This window comes from Natrix helvetica (genome assembly GCF_964273705.1).
Source record: "Natrix helvetica genome assembly, chromosome: 2".
Taxonomy (NCBI): Eukaryota; Metazoa; Chordata; class Lepidosauria; order Squamata; family Natricidae; genus Natrix; species Natrix helvetica.
Genome location: NC_138552.1, coordinates 31859427 through 31876107, shown reverse-complemented (window position 1 = coordinate 31876107; position 16681 = coordinate 31859427). Strand labels below are relative to the sequence as shown.

Sequence of the window (16681 nt, the reverse complement as noted above, 5' to 3'; positions counted from 1 at the left end):
GTAGACCTGCACCAGGCTGGGAAGACTGACTCTGCAATAGGCAAGCAGCTTGGTGTGAACAAATCAACTGTGGGAGCAATAATTAGAAAATGGAAGACATACAAGACCACTGATAATCTCCCTCGATCTGGGGCTCCACGCAAGATGTCACCCCGTGGAATCAAAATGATCACAAGAACGGTGAGCAAAAATCCCAGGACCACACGGGGGGACCTAGTGAAAGAACTGCAGAGAGCTGGGACCAACATAACAAAGGCTACCATCGGTAACACACTACGCCGCCAGGGACTCAGATCCTGCAGTGCCAGACATGTCCCCCTACTTAAGCCAGTACATGTCCAGGCCCGTCTGAAGTTTGCTAGAGAGCATTTGGATAATCCAGAAGAGGATTGGGAGAATGTCATATGGTTAGATGAAACCAAAATAGAACTGTTTGGTAGAAACACAACTCGTCGTGTTTGGAGGAGAGAAAATGCTGAGTTGCATCCAAAGAACACCATACCTACTGTGAAGCATGGGGGTGCCAACATCATGCTTTGGGGCTGTTTCTCTGCAAAGGGACCAGGACGACTGATCCGTGTACAGGACAGAATGAATGGGGCCATGTATCATGAGATTTTGAGTACAAACCTCCTTCCATCAGCAAGGGCATTGAAGATGAAACGTGGCTGGGTCTTTCAACATAACAATGATCCCAAACATACTGCCCGGGCAACGAAGGAGTGGCTTCGTAAGAAGCATTTCAAGGTCCTGGAGTGGCCTAGCCAGTCTCCAGATCTCAACCCCATAGAAAACCTTTGGGGGGAGTTGAAAGTCCGTGTTGCCCAGCGACAGCCCCAAAACATCACTGCTCTAGAGGAGATCTGCATGGAGGAATGGGCCAACATACCAGCAACAGTGTGTGCCAACCTTGTGAAGACTTACAGGAAACGTTTGACCTCTGTCATTGCCAACAAAGGATATATAACAAAGTATTGAGATGAACTTTTGATATTAACCAAATACTTATTTTTCACCATAATTTGCAAATAAATTCTTTCCAAATCAGCCAATGTGATTGTCTGGATTTGTTTTCTCATTTTGTCTCTCATAGTTGAGGTCTACCTATGATGCCAATTACAGGCCTCTCTCATCTTTTTAAGTGGGAGAACTTGCACAATTGGTGGCTGACTAAATTTTTTTTTACCCCACTGTACCTACCTACTTACTCTCTCTCTCTCTCCCTACCTACCTATTGTATTTCTCTCTGTCTCTATTTGTCTCTCTCTATCCCTCTACCTACCAACCTACCTACTCTCTCTCTCTCCCTACCTATCTACTGTATTTCTTCTCCCCCTCCTCTATCTATCTACTTACCTACCTACCTATTTTCCCTCTCTACCTATCTACTGTATTTCTCTCCATCTCTCTCTATTTCTCTCTCTATCCCTCTACCTACCAACCTACCTACTCTCTCTCTCCCTACCTATCTACATTTATCTCTCTCTCTTTTTATTTCTCTCTCTCTATCCCTCAACCTACCTACACACACTCTCTCTCTCCCTACCTACCTACTGTATTTCTCTATCTCTCTATCTCTATTTCTCTCTCTATTCCTTTATCTACCTACCTACCTAACGATTGCTATCATATCTCCCCAGTCTTCTCCTTATTAAGCTAAACATACCTAGTTTATTTAGCTATTTAGCTTCCAGACCTCTTACCTTTGTTGCTGTGGTGGAATCTCCAACTAGACTGGGAGGAGGGATCAAGTGGGGGCCAGGTTTAGAGTCATTGTACTGCGGTAAGTAGTAAGGAACAGACCTCAGGAACCTTGAAGTCTTAACTTGCCATTTCCAAGAGAACACAACCAGTCTGGCGATATTCTTGTAACCTAGTTGACTAGCAATAAGCTACTGTTGAGACTCTTCATGAGTGGTTTTGTTTGCTTTTGCCTGACAGTTTGCTCTTCTCTACACTCTTTCTGAGGCCTTTTTGGTATTCATAAGACCAGAACTGGATGCACTATTCTAAATGTAGCTACAATAGTGCAGTACAGAGTGGTGCTGCCAGTTCCCTTGATCTTGATACTGTCTCCCTGTTGGTCAGCATAGGACTGCATTGACTTCAGAAGATACTGAATCTTGATGCATTGGACTCTACATCTTCCCTGCTTAATTTCTACATATAACTCAGTTGCTCAAACCAAGAATCAAGAAACTTTTCAAACAGCTTTTCTGCTCTGTCAGCTCTGATGACGTCTCCACATGCCTTTATAGTAACAAGTTAAATCAGTAGACTTGGAGCACTTCCTCCATACTGCAGCAGTCTTTAGTAGAACCCAACTCTTAGTGTAGTTTTTTAAAAAGAAGTACATAATGGGGTTTTTAAAAATCTAATCCATGTATTTTAAGGTTTCTGGAGTTTTTATACTGCACTATGGAAAACAGTGGGATAAGACTGCATAATGATAATCTGGGAATTACACAGGATCACCCCCTAGAGTTGGAAGCTTTTCTGTGGCATTGTACAGGAATTACAGACTCCTAATTGCCAAAGATGTCCTTCTGTGAAAGAAAAGCTACATATTCCAAGAAAAAAAATCAGAGTCCCAAGAAAAAAAGTACATAAAGCAAAAAGAGGGAAGAAATAGAATTACATTTACAGTGGCAAAGTTCAGAACTTTGCAGAGCAGCCCAAACAGTGAAAAAAAAATAGATAGACCTAAGAGGAAAGATAAAACAATAGTCTGAGTAAAGTGGTTTAAAACTGATCATTTCTTGGGTTTGTTGATTGTTTTTTTTAGCATGATTATAGGAATTATTCCAGTCCTCAGCTATAAATGTGAATTGTATTCATTATATTCTAAAAGTGTTAACAATATTATTTGTACTGTAGAAGAAAAAGGCATCAATAGATACTTTTGTCACAATGGGTAGAATTTATGGAATGCTATCGTTATGTTGTTATCTTTAAAATTACGGGAAGGAAAACATGATTGTAACCTTTTTCTATCAGAAATTACAGTTGGTTAAAAATAATTTCCATCTACTTTAGCAAAGCTTGTTTTGATTACTTTTATTTTGCTCTAGTCTGGAGCCAGTGACTGTTACGTAAACTAAACATATACTTGAAGATTAAACATCAGGGTATCTACATTTCTTGTCCATATCTAATTGCCGGGAAGCTAATAGAAATAATCTATACATATAAAATTCTTTAAAACTGAAAAAATTAGGTCAGCTATAGATAATAATGCCATACATGCATCCAGTTAATAGCTTTTTGCATACTGTAATTATAATCAAGAGAACTAAGGGATTAGAAATGGCTAACAGAGAGGATATACTGTATTTTTCAGAGTATAAGATGCTCCAAAGTATAACACACCAAGGTTTTGAAGAGGCAAATTTTTTAAAAAAGTTTTTGCACTCTGCAGACCTCCCAAAAACGGGCCCTGTTTTTCCCCCCCAAAAAAGTGCATGAAGAGCCTTTAGGAGGTTTATACAGTGCTAGAAAAACGGCCAGTTTTTCACTCATTTTTGCCCTCCCCAGCCCCCAGGAGCACTCTGAAAACCTCCTAAAGACTATGCATGGCCATTTTGGTGAAGGCAAAAAGTGCTGTATTCAGTGTATAAGACGCACCCAGATTTTCAGCCTCTTTTTTGAGGGGAAAAAGTGCATCTTATACTCCGAAAAATACGGTATGTATGGTTGAGGTAAAAATATTTTCTAACTTGTTTTATAACAGTTATTCTCAGACAAGGTATTTCCTGGTATTTTATATACCATAGCTTCCATAACTGAGCATGCTAGTTGAAGCAGATAGGAGATATAGTGCAGAACATCTGGAGAGACCAGTTGGAATACTGAATTATAATGATTTGGCTTGAAGGCAAAAAAAGTATAAAGTTAGAGTGAAGCCATGAAATACTTGCAATTTATTCCTATAAAAAAGAAGTATCAAATATTATTTTTATTACTTTTTTTTCCTTACAAGCACAATTTGAGTTCTAGAAGTATTCTTTTTATAGAATTCTGTAACAATATTTTTGCAGCATACGTATAATCCTTAGAGGTGTATATTAATGTTTTTTCCAGATAAGCATACAGTACTCTGAGAAATATATCAGTAAGGCTGCAGCAGATCCATTATAGGTAGTGATAATTGATTAGTCCTGCATTCAAGTATATCATGTACAGTAGTCCATATGTAAATGTCTGAAGCTATTCATTCATTTTAGATTTTTTAAGGCACATATTTCATGCTGTAATAAAGGAAAAACATGATAGTGAGTACAAATTAATGTTTTTTTCTCTGCAATTGATGTACTGAGGGTTATTTTTTTCTCATAAAATTTCTCTAGAATATATCACTTGGGGATTTTTGGGTAGCTAAAATGTTACTTGTATGTTTTATGAACCCACTAAACTTAAAACCATTCTTTTTGAAAAAGTAACGTGGACACATTTTGCTTTCTGCAACCTCAAAAATGTTAAAATAAAAATGCTTGCTTGAATTCTCTCTCTTGGCTCAAATTACTAGGTGGTCCCAAGTTACCAGAAGTAAAATTTATAAATCTAACCCCTAGTCTAGACATTTTCCAGCAATGACTGCAGTTCAAAAAATATTAATGTCTAGCCGGCAAAGTGAAGTTCCCCCCAGTGATTTTGCAAGGACTAAAAAGTTAACCTTTTGCCAACTGCTGCTTTTAGGCATGAAGCTTATTAAAAATAATCCAGGCATTTATAACTAAGGCTTTTAAGACCGAAACAAGTTGGCATGACCCTTTGTGTCTCCTTTTGTTTGTTCAGGCTTGGCCTCTGTTGCTGGAATGTGTGAGCCTGAAAGGAGCTGTAGTATTAATGAAGACATTGGCCTTGGCTCTGCTTTTACCATAGCCCATGAGATTGGTCACAAGTGCGTATATTTTTAAACTTTTAATACATTTAGTTTAATTATCTTAATTTACCCTCTTATATTGGCTGCCTTTCCTGTATCCTGATTATTTTTGTTGTTGTTTGATTTCATCAACCATATGATCTTGAAAGAGCTATTACTGCAGCACATATATATTATTGATGTGAAATTACTTCTAGTTGGGTCAGTTTAACATAAAATCACTGTTACAGTGTATTGCTATAACAGCACAAAGTAAAGCATATAAGCATGGAGTAATACTATACAATCTTTGTACAACTATGTCATAACAACAATACAGTTCAGGATATATGTTTTGAGACTGAACTAAAAAATGTTGCTTACCTTTTCATTTCAGAATCAGATTATATAGTACTGCTTATAACACAGTGTTTCAACACATTGAAAACTGCTTTTAACCATGTTTAATTAAATCACATTATTTTTAACTATTTTCACTGTTGGTCCTCACTGTTGCAATACCAGGATCTCCTAAAATGAATGAAACTAAAGTTAACAATAGACCACTTATAATAAAATTTAATCTAAATATCATGGGAGTTTTAAAACTTTGATGCCCTCTATTTATTGCAGACATGTGCAGTCAAAATGAACAGAGCTTAGATGAAGTTTTGATAGTACTTACCCTTGATCTGCACAAACCTGATTAGATGTTTTAATTCACTTGAAACTTCCTGCTAGCATAGTCATATTACCAATGAGTAATGTGTAGGGATGTGAAAATGTAGCAAAGTGACCTTAACCATGTGATAAACCTATCTAATCCAAAATGGAACCCAAGTACAAATAATGCAAGTGCAAAGTGTTAATTTTGTCATTATCTTTATGGTTTGTACCAGATGCTTAATCTGAGAAAGCTTGATCCATAGTTTGAGAATTCTGTTGCAAGGTTCATTTTGATTCAGTCCAGAAATCGGAATTAGAGCCAGATTTACTCAGTTGCTATTATTTGATGCCAACATCTTGCTAACACCTCAAATTCAGGAACAAAGAAGCAACGGCTTTTAAGAAATCTGTATGTTACCATGCATAAAATATACAGCTTGCTAACTACACAGACAATAAAATAAAAAGAAATCTTGCAGTTTTTAGATCAGCAATGATAGTTTAATTTTAGCTAATATTTTTGGAAGAAAAGTCAACTGAAGCCAAATGTTGTAGCATTATTTTTTTACACTTTAGAAGTCATATTGGCATAATGAACTGTTTCTTCAAATAAGAAACAAGTCACTGCAACCATTCTTAGTAGCTTACTATTCTATTGTTACATTTGATGCTAATGGCAAAATGACAGTTACAGTCTAATATACATTTAGAGAGTAATAAGTGTCATTGAATTTAGTAGAATTAATTATACATGTAGAAATTACACAATTGAAACTCATCTAGAGTATTTTTCTGTGATTCCAATATATTAGAAATCTGTATCTCCATTTCTCTCTCCTCACTATTTTGATAAAAGTAATAAATCTCTACCATGTCTTTTCTTCTTTTTACAAATCTAGACACATTTAGAAATATGTTACCATCTTTTAGATAATGAAACTAAATAGATTTCGGGAATTGTTGCAAACATCTTCAAGGAATTATATGCTACTTTTGTTATGCATTTTATTTTACATCTTTCTTTATTACCAGTAATTTGATATACAGTGTAAAGATTCCTTAAAATGTCAGAAGAACATATGCAGGAATGAAATAAGGAGGTATAATGAATGAAAATGATATTTCTTAAATAGTTTCCCCCCTGTGCTGATAATTCATCTCAGAAAGTGCAAAGCAAGACTTGGATATCTTGTATTAAGAGCAAAGTTTAATTCCAATTCTATATCTTTTCCGTTCTGTCATAAGGGAACATAAGTTGGTGCTGAAAATAAAAAAGTATGCAGATGTACATGGGATGATAGAGACTGGGAATGAGGGATTTCAAGTGGAATTCTTTATTGTGCACATTTCTCATGCATCATTATGGAGCCGAATACTTGTTCCAGTTTCAGATATGTTGAAGGTCGGAATTAATATATTTTTCTAAGGGAGCAGCAACAGCAAACCAAGAGAAGGAAAATGGAAAAGATGGGAGTTATAGCAATGTGACAATGATCAATTGTTTGGAATTATTTCCAATCAGATAATCTAGCATAGAGATACACATTAGTCTCTATTTTTTTCCTTTCCATATTGTAATATTTTCAATATATATGTACTTTATGCCTGGAAAAAGTATTTATTTGGATACATGGATCTTTATTTAATGAATTCGTGTCCCATATTTCTGTTTGTTCCAACATTCTTGATAACTTACACAATACATACGCTAAAAATAACAAAATAATACAGTTAAAATTAAAATAACCAACAATTAGAAGCTTAGTAAAAGACATACTTTCTATTACTTATCTAAGAGCCAAACATATAACTCTTTAAGGAGAATATCTCATTACTAGAGGGATCCAAAGAATAAGACACTTTCTCATATATATGATGATGAAGAAACTTCTAACAGAACGGACAATCCTATTGATCTAAGTTCCAGAGCATTTTCATAAATGAAGACGCAGTACCACAGATAATTAGGCTTTAAGTCATTTAGAATCATAAGACTAGCACCAATCCTTTTAACTGTGCCCATTAAGCAATTGCTAGCCAGTGCAGATATCTTAATGTCAGTATCATGGGACTCCTGTCTTCCATTAGTCAGCAGTCTTCCGTTGTATTTTTCACCAATTACAATTTGTAGACATTATCAAAGGTGCATAAAGCACAGTGTAGTATCTGAGAAGACTGTGACCAAGACATGAATAATTGTCACTAAGTCTGACCAGTCCAGGAAGGCTCACAGCATCCTAGCCATAATAGTTGAAATATGCTCTTTGCCACAGCTGCCATCTGTAAATCCAATTATATAGCTGGTGGAAAATTGGACCTTATCCAGCCCATTATTGATATTCAAGGGTACTGATTGCCTTGACATTAGAAGGCAGAGAACACTAGATTTGGTATCCTCAGCATACTGATGGCATCTATTCCAAAAACCAGAACTACTGCACGATGAGCTAAATCACAGTTTTGCCAAAAAGCCCAGGAGGATACTGGAGAATGGAAGTAAAAGCTGACAAGAGAACTAGGAAAGTCATACTCCCATTTGCTTTCTGGTGTTTCAAAGCAAGTGTTCAGCAAAAAAAAAAAAATGGTAGAAGGAAGGGATTTAACTATGGTTTCTGTTACAAAACCATTGTTTTCTATCAATTTTAAATTCAGCCAATTTTTAATAACACTTATGAGAGTGGAAAAACATCTAGCAGAAATATTTGTAACATGATTAATGACTGTGTTAAAGTATCTCAAATATTAGAACAAGATGACAAATTGTAAAAGGAAGACATTCTTGAGTTACTTATATTGCTGTAGTCCAATTTACTTCAGTGCATCTGAAACAAAAGAAGAGATCAAATAATACATATGACATTCAATACACTGCCAGTTTAGGTTTTATAAAAAAAAATTAAAGTCAAATGTTTTGGAAGCCAATATTCATCTGGGACTGTTATGTCTGGGAATGCAATCTAGAGCAGAAGAAAAGAAAAATTGCCCTTCATACAGCAAATAGCAGTAAAAAATACATACTCACATTTTTGTTAGAATCAATGAGTATTTTCCTGCTACCTTTTTTAGTGGAGGAGACTATTTTTCTATATCAAAAAATTGGAAAGGCACTTCTGAATAATTTCAAATGATATATATTGTTTCAATTAATATGAAATATTAACTAGATTTTTTTAAAAAGTCTTTTAATCGCTTTATATTTCTTGATTTGTTTTGCCCTTATGTGAAGGTTCTAAAATGGTAATCTTTGTTGGCACTAAATCAGATAGAATTATGCTGTAAATATAGTGAAATTTGTACAATGAAATGAACGATATTGACATGCTAATAATTTTGTGCTAATAGCTCTCATAAGTAACTTACATATAGCCCTTTATTTATTTATCATTCTCTCAGAACATTTTTCAGTATTCAGTTGATATGAAATTTTATACTGTATTGTTACATTTGCTGTTTCATATTAAAAAAAAAATTGTTTCTCTTTCCTCCTTATTCTTTCTGATAGTTTTGGTATGAACCATGATGGAATTGGAAATTCTTGTGGTACCAAAGGTCATGAAGCAGCAAAACTTATGGCAGCTCACATTACAGCAAACACCAACCCCTTCTCATGGTCAACCTGCAGTAGGGATTATATCACCAGTTTTTTAGAGTAAGTATTCTCTCAAAGCAATTATAAATTTTTGGAAGGGGTTTATACCCTGCTAGTGTGAATAACAATGCTAGAGAATGTTTGGTCATAAGCCCCAATCCAGAAAAGTATGCAGAACGGATGATCAGAACTTTCAGGTTCACTCATACTACTTAGCTGTAGAAAATCAGAAAATAGAATGGAGTAGAAAACAGGAATCACTACAACATATCATTTAGGATGAACATATTAAGTTTTAATACTGACAGTGCTACCCATCATAAGCAAGAACAAGAGCAAGAACTCCACCTTCCGGTCTTGGATGTCATTGTTCTCTTATTCTGCCCTCACTATATATATAGATCTCATATGTCATTGTTCTCTTATTCTGTCCTCACTTTATATAGACCTCATATGTGAAAGACTTGTTTTGCCTCTTTATTTAACATGATTACTTCATTCACATGATTAAATGACATTTGACTTTACCATTGTATATGATGATGATTTGACCAGAGCAAAAATATGTAATGTCTTCTGTAATGCTTGATAAAGGTTGCACGTGAATAAAACGTTAGTAAAATTTATTTCTAATTAATCATTGATTTTGGGCACAGAATTGAATTTGTTAATAGAATAGAAAAGGTGTTGTATACTTTGGGATAAGAAGCCAAATTACATCATGGGCTTTAGGAAATATATATTTTTCCTTAAACATTTATGATTGATAATAAAAGAGAACAGAAGGAGGAGAAGCTAATGGAGGTGGGCAGACAGGAAAGGATGAAATAGAGCTGAAGAGAACATACTGGGGCTATTGATGAAGTTGTAAGCAGGGCAGTAGTCAACATTGGAAGACTAAAGGAAGAAAAAAAAGCAAAGAAGGTAATCTTAGGGAGAAAAACCGAAAATAACACCCAGGAACTCTTTTTTAAAAAAAGAGGTATGTTTTGCCCTTCTGGTAGTTAATAGAAATTAAATTATAAATTTATATCTAATTTTAGATCCTTCTTTTACAGATCACTAGGGATTTATGATTCTTAATAATAGCAGCAACAAAATATAACTTTCCCCTACTTGCTATAACATATGTTACTGTAAAGAAAATCCTTTGGGGTGTGGAATGCCATTAGCTTCATTTAGTCTTGCTACCTAACAAAATATTCCCTGTCTCCAATTTCTGTAACTCAAAGAAGATTGTTGTGTCAGATCCTTGATTAGTTGAGTAATATGTTATATGTGCACCTGAATTCAGTTTATCACCACTTTTTTGTTTTTACCATTTGCAAATAAATGTCACCTGAAAGAATTATTGTAGAAATGTTGTATTCCAACAGAAGAGTATATTTAATAGATCCAATAACTTGAACTGCAAAGTCCTTGGTGTTCTCTAACCTTGGTTATTTGCTTGCAGATATCTCATTACCTAACATTTTATATTACCTAGTTGGGTAATGAGACATCTGCAAATAAGCAGCCAAGCTCAGAGACCACTAAGGCCTCCAAATGTTAGATTGCGCGAGGAATTAATTTTAATGGTTAGTTTTGTTTATTATTCATTTCTGTTATATATAATTTATAGGTTTAAAACTATTATTATTTCCATTCATATTGTAATGGCAATATTTTGGGGTCAGATGGATAATTAGTAATCATTCAAAACTTAATTACTTAATTACTTTGTACATTACATGTATTTGACTTGTGGCTACAAGATGCTCTGCATCAATATATGGATAAAATGTTTCTATTTAAGGGTTTAGTTTTGAGCCTCAAATGAAATAGTTTTCTGACTTAGCTATTCTTATGTAGGAAGATCTCTGCATTCGTCAAAAAGATTTGTTCTTATATGTATTTTGTCCTATTTATACTTAAAATGGTCTTTAAAATTTAAGTTTATAAAATAAACCTTCATTTAAGTTTTCCTAGCATGCATAAAGTTTGGAGGAAATGTGGAATTTAAGGTTAGGGTTCATAGTTAGATCACAAATTCACTGATGGTCTTCAACAAAGAACTCTTACTTGACGTTATATAGAAAGATAAAATCCTGTGAACTATCGCAAAGGTGCTTTTTCAAGAAGCAACTGGACTTTTTGGTTTTCCTTTGAAAACATTTCATTTCTCATCCAAAACGCTTCTTCAGCTCTTACTGGATGGTGGAAATTGCACCCAATCACTGGTATAAGTGTGTGGACAATATTTTAGTCAAGAGCAAAACACAGGAATTGGAAGTGTTCACCAAACATACCAATTCTGTGAACAGATATATCAAATTCATATGGGAAGATGTTAAGGAAAATAGTTTAGCCTTCCTTGACCATGTGGTACATATTAAGGAAGACAGAAGTCTTAGCATTGAAGTTTACAGAAAACCCACTCTTACATTTTTATTCTCACCACCCACTGGAGCAGAAAATGGGAGTCATCAGAACTCTACATCACTGAGCTGAAGGCTTGCCTACCAACAAAGATGGGAAAGATAAAGAATGAAAACACATCAAGGAAGCCCTTAGAACATGTGGCTATCCCAAATGGCCCTTCATCAAATCTAAAAAAGACTATACAGGAGCTCCTCCATAACAGTTAATGAAGAGAACAATAAATGAAGCAACATGGTCATTCCGTATGTTGCAGGCATATTGAAAAAGCTCAGGAGGACATAACAGCCCCGTGCACACTTCAAACCCAAAAATACCTTAAGGCAGAAGCTTGTCTACCCCAAAGGTAAAACACCCAGACAAAAGCTGGTATATGCACTACAATGCAGTGAGTCCTATGCAGATTTGTACATTGGGGAAACAAAACAATCACTTCATAAGTACATGGCACAACTTAGGAGAACAAACACATCAGGACTAGATTCAGCAGTCCATCTGTATTTAAAAGACACAGGCCACTCTTTTGAAGACAGCGAAGTCCACATTTTGGACAGAGAGGACCGCTGGTTTGAAAGAGGAGTCAAAGAGACCATATATGTCAAAATTGAGCAACCCTGTCTTAACGGGGAGAGGGATACAACATCATCTATCTCCCATCTACAACACAATTCTTTTAGCAGTTCCAAGAAGGCTCCACGCCCATTTGCACCAAGTGACCCTGATGACACAGATAAACCTCCAGGTGACCTTAACGACTCACTAAAAATGCAAATAACTAGCTGCATTTTTCTGCAAGGGGTATAAATACTTCCACTCCCCACCAGCCAGTCAGAGCTGAAGAACTTTCTTGGATGAAAAGTGAAACATTTTCAAAGAAAAATCAGAAAGTCCATTTCCCTCCTGATAAAGCACCTTTGGAGCAACCGTGACCGGGATGACTGAGAATCTCTATAGACATCCTGTGAACTACTAATCATTGACATACAATGACATGCTTGAGCAGTACACAAAATAGCATTTGTATGAATATCTTGAAAATAGTTATGAAAAGTTATGAATTAATGATCCATAATAGCAAAGCATTTCTACTTTCGATAATACACTTGTATTTACCTAGCTGTAAATGTGGTTAGGAGTTTGATTTGTCTTCAGATCATATAAATCTTTCACCTTTTTACTAAAGAGTAGCATTTCTGGATTTTTTTATGTTGAACAGTTCAGGCCGTGGTACTTGCCTTGATAACGAACCTCCCAAGCGTGATTTTCTTTATCCTGTGGTGGCCCCAGGTCAGGTGTATGATGCTGATGAGCAGTGTCGCTTCCAATATGGAGCTACATCACGCCAGTGTAAATACGGGGTAAGAGCTCTAAATCCTTATACTATATTAACTGCCCCAAGTAGTCACTTATATATATTTCATCGTCACATAAAAGTTTATTAACATATAAATGTTAACATAGTTTTCTACTAGTAATTTGATTTTATTATTGTTTCAAATAAAGAACATCAGTTTTTTATGCTGCATCTTTTGCTTGAGTTGTTTGTATATATTATATACCTAAATGTTTGAACTGAGCATTTTCCCTCAAAATCAGTTGGATGATCTTAGAGTTTTAGCTAACTCAGAACACTCAGTTACCTGTAGAAATGCTGCTAATGACAAGGTTTAATGACAATGTTTAAATAAAGATCTCAGGATACATCTTTCTTTAATATGAAACAATTTTGTACAGTAAACAGTTTTAATTATGTTATGTATTATACTTTTTGCTTTCTGTCATGGCATTATTATTAGTGACTGTAATTACCATTATTACTGTTAATCACTGTAATAATGAGTTTATTAAATTCATTATTACAGTTATTATAATTGAGTTGGGTTGTGAATGTATTCCATCCCTTTTATTCTTTAATAAAAGAATTGTTTATTTTATTTATTTTGAAAATGCTATTCAAAAATTCTGTGCGTCTTCCACATGCATTGAAAACCAACATCCAAATTCAGTTAGATTATTAAAAATCATTAATACAAAATAAACTTTTAGTTATTTTACTAATACTTAAGAACAGCTTGAAATAGCATTTAGTGGTTTTTATAAGCTAAAGCATCACTTACAATGATTCTGTCACCAGTAGGTTTTAAATATGAAAATGGTATTGAAATGGTATTTTGTAGATTTGTTGCCAAGTTACATATTATTTTATATACTTTTTAAGTAAAATATTTTTTGAATGATAGTATTTTGTCAGGTCTAAAAACTACATATAATAATTTACCTAATCATTTGCAATAATCACTTCTTTTAGAACCACAGTACAAAAGGAATTCAATTTTAATATCCCTAGGGTGATAAGTACAATATTATTCTTGGGATGAATTTTGGCAATTCATATAGCAATGGATTTAAAAGTTTTTTATGGTTGGTTGGCAGACTAACTGTTAGCTTTTGACTTTTTCAACAAAAAGCCTGTATTGTTTCTGTTTAAGTTCCTTCTTTCTTCTGCTTCTGTTTCTGTTTTTCTTCTCTTGATGTCCACATACTTTCATAAACTCTTTTCACTTAGCTATCCCATTTTAGGTATATTTAATAATAGAAAGGTGCAGTCATTTGACTTTATTACATGAAGTATCAGCATGAGGTATACTTGACATTGAAAAATCCGTGTATATATTATCTTTTTAAAATAGACTTTTTATTAGCTTCTCAAATAGTGCATTTATCTGGTTTTATTTTTGCAATAATTTTGTCAGATAGGTAAGATTTTAAAATTCATAGTTGGTACAAGATTTCCCAGTAATATGCAATGTGTGTGATCTAAACTAAATTTCCCAGGTTCTAGATTGACACTGTTAAGTTTTGCACTCTGAATTCTATACCAGCTTCCCAGTGGTAGGTTCTGGACTCTGGCACAGCCGGTACGGTGCGCACTGGGCCAGGTGTCCTAGACGGGCAGGAGCGCTGTGCATGCCACCGCCCTATGACACCCAGCTGCTCAGCAGAGGTCGCACAGGCACAGCACACTGTGCATGCGTGCATAACGGGCCAGTTGCGTTATAAAAAGCCATGGAATGCTGGCGGGCGGGTGGGCCAAACGAGCCACCGTATCGGGAGGTGGCCACTGCTCCCAGCTACTATTGGTACTCCCATACTGGGCCATACCGCTTGGAACCCACCACTGCACCTTCCCTTCTTTACTAATTTTAAACTAATAAGAGATTTAAAAGATAATTCTTAACTGATGTTGGTACAAAAACAACTCACATTAGAATGGTGACTTATCTTGATTGGATATTTGCGGGTTGATACCTTCTTCCAAGAGATTTATAGTTTCCCTATAGTTGGATAGAAAATATTATATTCATTTTGTAGAGTTTTATGTGGCAAGGACCAATGTCTTTTTTCTTCAGCTATTGTTTTCTTCCTTTCTATTCAAGGTTTTCTGTCCAACTGTCTGAAACGTAGAAGCAATACTTAGAATGGAGACTAGTAGTCAGTTCCTAGAATTCTTCATGTTTTGATGTTATTCAGTATTTTGAAATGATATTAAATTATTTTTTAAATGAATTGGGAAGTTTCAGCACAAAATACAATGGCTAGAATTTGCACCTGAACAGCTACCTCATAACATATCTTGCTCATCTTGAAAGGATTTTAATTTAGTAGCTGTTTATTCATTTATCTGTCCAATGCAAATTGCATATGTTGACATCTAAATGACTTGGTATCTAGTCTTTTCCTGCCTACAAATTAAGGCAACAGATTAATTGCCCCATTGTCTCCATCAGAAATATTGCTTATACGAATAACAGTTACTGGCAGTATCTTCTCAGCTATGCAATCTTCCTTGAGAAGGCATTCCCAGCTTCAGCTTCATTGTTTTTTAGTGCCAGACAAAATCTTTATTATCCATCTGATGCAATTAAAAATAAATAAGCCCTTTCGGTGTACTAGAATTTGTTGATGAACATTTAAACTGAATATTTACCTGCTGCTTCTTTTTCTTATTTTATTGCTTTGGTTTTTATTTTAATTATGCAAAATGATTTCTACAAGCATATGAACTCTTAAATAAAAGAATTATTAATTGAGTCAAATGAACCAAGAACCTAGTTTTATTTCAGAAATCTAGAAATAAAAAATACTGTATCATATCACCTTCCAGGGATTGTTTTATTTGGCATAATCTCTGAGAATAACTAGAACTTTTCACTTGCAAAATTGCTGCATAGATCTTACTTTTATCTATGAAAACGTCATGGAGAACAGTTGATTGATTACATAATCATTTTGTTTTTGTCTCTTAGCAACCACAGAGTTAGATTTTTTCCAGAAAGTATAGTTTAATACATAAGGTAATTTTCCTGTAACATAGTATCATGATTTCATGATACATGATGAGTTCATGATTTCTTTCTTTTTTCTTTTTGTTGGATTACTCTATAGTAATGCAGGATTTGGAGATTTGAGAAACCAGTACTTTTAGTACCAGTACTGCTGCTATAACTACTATTTATTGATTATAAATTTCTAAAAAAATACAGACTGAAATGATATGATACAATTGATGACTTTAATGCAGCAAAACATAAAAATAAAAAACTATAGCCCATCTATGTTGTATTATATCATTTTATTCATTTGGCCTATGCATGCACACTTCAAAAACAAAATGAAAGATTTCAAAGTAGCATTCTGCTGCATTTTAAATGAGATGAACTTTGTCCTGACTTTGCACAAGGTGGTCTTGGGTAAACAGCATCCTTTTTTCAGGCTGGCACAGAATCCCAATTATAGATCTGGTAAAGTTGAAGTGTATTAACGGAAGGTAGAAAAATTGGGTTAAGAATTATCCAGCTCAGAACAAATGTATTTGTTTTTGCTTGCTTCACATTTACAGACTTAAAGCTGAGGTGTGAAATGTATTTTTAGAACTAAGTACTTTACGCATATGGTTTACTTCTTATACTACTTTTGACCACCTGTAAAACACGTTACAATTAGTACTGAAGTTGACAATAGTGTTTGGGTATTTCTATTTTGCAATTCTTTTATAGTTCTTTTAATAGACGATTGGCAGGTTGTATGTGTGTACCTCCATATATTATTCTTAGCTCCAGATATATTTTTTATAAACATATATATTT

At 34.6% G+C, this 16681-nt stretch overlaps 2 protein-coding genes across 2 annotated transcripts in view; one reads left to right on the top strand and one right to left on the bottom strand.

Moving 5' to 3' along the window:
- PPWD1 (peptidylprolyl isomerase domain and WD repeat containing 1) overlaps window positions 1–16681 on the bottom strand; it is a 356454-nt gene that overhangs the window by 114767 nt on the left and 225006 nt on the right. The window lies entirely within an intron of this gene.
- ADAMTS6 (ADAM metallopeptidase with thrombospondin type 1 motif 6) overlaps window positions 1–16681 on the top strand; it is a 139835-nt gene that overhangs the window by 67802 nt on the left and 55352 nt on the right. Inside the window, exons 9-11 of the mRNA XM_081940942.1 lie at window positions 4795–4900; window positions 9030–9176; window positions 12751–12892. Coding sequence (XP_081797068.1) covers window positions 4795–4900; window positions 9030–9176; window positions 12751–12892 — 395 coding nt within the window. The remainder of the gene's footprint in view (window positions 1–4794; window positions 4901–9029; window positions 9177–12750; window positions 12893–16681) is intronic.